General features: G+C 31.9%; 1 protein-coding gene across 1 annotated transcript; it reads left to right on the top strand.

Moving 5' to 3' along the window:
• The first annotated feature begins 223 nt into the window (after window positions 1-223).
• LOC142239329 (uncharacterized) lies at window positions 224-985 on the top strand. Its single transcript, XM_075311114.1, has 3 exons — window positions 224-382; window positions 521-647; window positions 708-985. The coding sequence occupies exons 1-3, from the start codon at window positions 295-297 to the stop codon at window positions 808-810; spliced, it is 318 nt and encodes a 105-aa protein (XP_075167229.1). The 5' UTR covers window positions 224-294; the 3' UTR covers window positions 811-985.
• Window positions 986-5400: the final 4415 nt, after the last annotated feature.

Raw genomic sequence — 5400 nt, 5'->3', positions numbered from 1 at the left:
GTAGATTATTATATAGTCGTCATCGCCTGACTTTATGCCGATTACACAGTTGTACGTCAGTACGTCATAAATCCAATACTGTAAATACGTATTTTTAATACATTAAGTTATTCTCATCTATTTACCGGTCTAACTAGTCATACACCAGCACTCAGAATCTCCTTATCAAAAGTATTATTTGAGATCTCTATCATTTCTTCAGAATTGACTATGTTGACTATATTGAATGCTCAATAATTACCCTCATCTCGACAAATGAGTCAGTTCTAATTGTACTTTTGCTTAAGCAATAACATGAGATTAATATTTTTTATAAATGTTTTATACACATACATTGTGTTAATTTCTGCAGCAGCATATATTGGTTTCCAAGAACATGCAGGTAAATCGACGATATAAAAATTCCGCATATATACAATTTTCAGTTGTGTCTTTTATTGGTCATGCGATAATGAAATCAAAAATTTTTATCATTACACTTTTAAAAAATTTTGAAATAAAGACATTCAAATATTTTTAGATCACCCTGGAAAATGCTGGGATCGAATATATGGTTTGGGTCTTTTTGAACCTGGAGAAGAAAGAAATGATCCAAGTATATGTGTTCGAATCAAATGTCATAAGGGTAGCATAATTGAATCTTATAGGTAGACAATTTTCCTTAAATAATGGTACAAAATTATTTTAATTTACATTTTTGCTTAAAGTTGTGGTGCTATCGCCAAGCCTGAAGGTTGCTTATTAGCTGATGCTCCTGTAGCTCCATATCCTAAATGCTGTGATAGAAAACTCATCTGTAACGAAACATAAGAAAACAAATGAAGATTAATTTCAGTTATATTTATATACGATTCTCTACGAAAATAATCAAATAAAAAGGTTCATCTAAACCTTTTTATTTGATTATTTTCGTAGAGAAACCAAGATCTTATAATCTTTGCTTTAAATAAAATTTTCGTTGAACTTTGGATAGCATTAATTTAAATGTTAAAGCTCACGCTCCTTTTCCTTAAGATAAACAGAAACAAGTATATACGGCAGTAAGTTCGGCCAGGCCGAATCTTATGTACCCTCCATCATGGATTGCGTAGAAACTTCTACCAAGGACGGTCATCCACAATTGAATTATTTGGGCTGCGGCCGATGGCAAGACATCTTAAAACTTCTTAACATCATCTTCTAAATTGTAAGTTAGTCCATGCGGGATATATAGTAGACAAAAGAAAGGTCGATTAAATACGTATATATTCAGTTATTGACCGGTATATATAGGGAAGAAATTATTACGAACTGATATGAACTTTTTTGCGGTAATTATAGAGCCAGTCGCTTTTTATGGGGTCTATATACAATTATGAACACGAGTCTACCAAAAATGGCAGATTTTTTACTGCCTGGTAGATTGGTAGAATTCTTGATGTTTTGGAGGATTTTGCAAAATATTCCTCTCCAACTATGAAATGCTTCATAAATTTTCTATAGATATAACATTTTGATAAAATTTTCTACAGAAATAAAATTCTGACAACATTTTCTATAGAAATAAAATTTTGACAAAATTTTCTATAGAAATATATTTTCGACAAAATTTTGTATAGAAAGTATATATATATTATATTTTGACAAAAATTCCTAAAGAAATAGAATGTCGACAAAATTTTCTACGGCAATAAAAAAAAAAAAAAAATATATATATATATATATATATATATATATATATATATATATATATATATATATATATATATATATATATATATATATATATATATATATATATATATATATATATATATATATATATATATATATATATATATATATATATATATATATATATATATATATATATATATATATATATATATATATATATATATAAGGGACCCTCAGATTTGGTTTGTGGATCCTCTAACAGAAGCATATTTCATTCGATCCGGCTGAAATGTGGTACATGGTGTTGGTATATGGTCTCTAACAACCATGCAAAAATTGGTCCACATCGGTCCATAATTATATATAGTCCCCATATAAACCGATCCCCAGATTTGGCTTGCGGAGCCTCAAAGAGAAGAAAATTTCATCCGATCCGGCTGAAATTTGGTACATGATGTTGGTATATGGTGTCTAACAATCATGCAAAAATTGGTCCACATCGGTCCACAATTATATATAGCCCCCATAATTATATATAGATCCGGCTGAAATTTGGTACATGGTGTTGGTATATGGTCTCTAACAACCGTGCAAAAATTGGTCCACATCGGTCCATAATTATATATAGCGCCCATATAAACCGATCCCCAGATTTGGGTTCCGGAGCCTCAAAGAGAAGCAAATTTCATCCGATCCGCCTGAAATTTGGTACATGATATTGGTATATGGTCTCTAACAACCATGCAAAAATTGGTCCACATCGGTTCATATATACCCCATATATACCGAACCCCAGATTTGGCTTGCGAAGTCTCCAAGAGAAGCAAATTTCATCCAATCCGGTTGTAATTTGGAACATGGTGTTAGTATATGATCTTTAACAAGCGTGCCAGAATTGGTCCATATCGGTCCATAATTATATATAGCCCCCATATAAAACGTTCTCCAGATTTGACCTCCGGAGCCTCTTGGAGGAGCAAAATTCATCCGATCCGGTTCAAATTAGTATAATGGCCCTAACAACCATACCAAAATTGGTCCAATCACACAAAAATTGGTCCATATCGGTTCATAATCATGGTTGCCACTAGAGCCGAAAATAGTCTACCAAAATTTTATTTCTATAGAAAATTTTGTCAAAATTTTATTTTTATAGAAAATTTTGTCAAAATTTTATTTCTAGAGAAAATTTTGTTAAAATTTTATTTTTATAGAAAATTTTGTTCAAATTTTATTCGGTTCATAATCATGGTTGCCACTCGAGCCAAAAATAATCTACCAAGATTTTATTTCTATAGAAAATTTTGTCAAAAGTTTATTTCTAGAGAACATTTTGTGAAAATTTTATTTCTATAGAAAATTTTGTTAAAATTTTATTTCTGTAGAAAATGTTGTCAAGATTTTATGTCTACTTTGTCAAACTGAATTATGGATCGATTTTTTTTTGATTTAATATATACCACGTATGCACTTACATACAATTTAGAAGATGGTGTTAGGAGGTTTTAAGATACCTTGCCATCGGCAAGCGTTACCGCAACTTAAGTAATTCGATTGTGGATGGGAGTGTTTAGAAGAAGTTTCTACGCAATCCATGATGGAGGGTACATAAGCTTCGGCCTGGCAGAACTTACGGCCGTATATACTTGTTTTTTTTTTGTTTTTTATTGCCGTAGAAAATTTCGTCAAAATTTTATATTTCTATAATAACATGTCATAGGATGGATGTCCACCATTTCAACAGCCGCCGCACTGAATTTGCATCACTTCTTAAGGTGTGAGGCGAATTCAATGCTTTGGATGTGAATTAAGAAATTTTGTGATATTTTGACAAATCAATTATTTAATTTTTTTTATCATTTTTAATGCATTATAACGCTGGTCTGAAACTTTTGTGATCAATTATTTTCAAAAATTCGAAATTTTTCTACAAAGGATTTAGCATTTTTTCGGGCTAAATTTAAATAATTTGAACCAGTTTATTAATTCTTAATCTGTTTTTAACCTATTTGAAACACGAAAAAAATAAATTTCCGATTAAAAATATGAAAAAAAGCGAGTTATAAAGAAATTAACTCAAATTAATTTCCTGTGCATTTAAAATAAAGAACATCTTTGGGAGAGCATTTTTGGAAGTTCTTTTAAAGTTATGCCTTGAGAAGAACTTCCAAATTTTTTTGCTGGGTGGGTGATTATGAAACATTTTAACTGCCATTTATGTTGAGATTTGTATCTTAATTTTAATTTTGTAGAGCCGAGATTTAAAGGTAGATAGCTTCTTAAATCATTCGGAATCAAGACAAAAAAGGGAGACGTAGGGTGAGGATCTAGTTTTTTAAATAGTTGTTTTAAGCAGTCAGATTTTAAGCCTATTTCTGTATATTGGTCTCAATGAATCTCAATGGAAAAATTTGTTTAGTATCGGCTTCCTTCCTTAAAATTCCTTATTCTAAAGAAGCCGCATACAAATCAATGGCAATATCCTTTATATTTAAAAAAATTTCCTTTCTTCCCCTGGGCAGTAATTTGCGTTATTCCAAGAAAAGAGAAATGCAATAGTTTGTTAAGTAATTGTACACTCATCGTGGCCAGACATTTTGACACCATTTATTCCCGTGATGGATTGACGTCATATATATTCACTGTCTTCGACGAAAGTGAAACCTTGGTTTTAAGGAAAAGTAGTTTTTACTATACGTCCACATGGAGTAATTGAATCTTCTTCTTTGACAAATGAGTTTTTTACACCCCCAGACGATATATTCCAAGTGGAATATTTTCATGGTCACCGACATGGTCTTCGAAGCCTACCATATTTACATACCATTTATATCCCAGAGCTAATATTTCTTCATTAAGACACAGGTATGTACTCGTTGGTTTAAGTGGTGGCACATCCAACCCGGTGGGATAGTTTCTCGTGAAACTGGTGATGGCGATGAATTCAAATGGATTTCTGGAAATACTAAAGGAAAAACAAACGCACGACAAACAAATAATTTCATCATCTTTCATCACCATAACCATTGCCATCAACGATGCATTGCCTGAATCCAAAAGCGAATGTTGTTGGTAAATGAAAAATGTTTTGGAAAACTGAATATTGCTACCCCGACTGTGATCAGATATGAGATTTGTTAGACTTTAAGCATTGTTTGTCTTTGATTCTTGGTTGGTGGTGATTTGCTTCACATTTGCCCAATTGTATGTCCATTCTTGTATTTGTGATTGCGTAGATATTTTTTCTGTGTTTTTATTGCAGCTTGCCTGATAAGATTGCTGTTTGCTATTCTTGGTTTATGGCGTTTCCTAATAAAATTTTAAACTAGTTGCAATTATAGAATTATTTCAGACCTCTTAAGGAAGACACCAAATGGATGGTGGGCAAAAAAGGTATTGATGCACGCATGCGTACTTCAATGATATACAGCAGAACAATGATTGTCTCCATATGGTCAAGCTGAGGTTCTGCAACTTACCAATCCAACCAATGTTGTACCCCAAGTCAAGCTATGTGGTGTGGCTGCATAAGTTGCAATACTCGTATGACTTCTTGAAATGACCGTTGTCCAACTACACGGTTTGTTTGTTGCATTACTACTTGCTCAACAACTCTGAACAGTGCTCTGAAATTACGTATGGGGCTAATGATTTTTTTGATTTTTTTTAATTACAATTTACTAAAAGGTATGTTTTCTTTTAGTACTGCATGCAACTAGAGTGATACAACAAATTATTGTGTCA

The sequence above is a fragment of the Haematobia irritans genome, chromosome 5 (genome assembly GCF_050003625.1).
Source record: "Haematobia irritans isolate KBUSLIRL chromosome 5, ASM5000362v1, whole genome shotgun sequence".
Taxonomy (NCBI): Eukaryota; Metazoa; Arthropoda; class Insecta; order Diptera; family Muscidae; genus Haematobia; species Haematobia irritans.
Note: the sequence above shows the minus strand (reverse complement) of the source record. Positions and strands in the feature narration are given on the sequence as shown.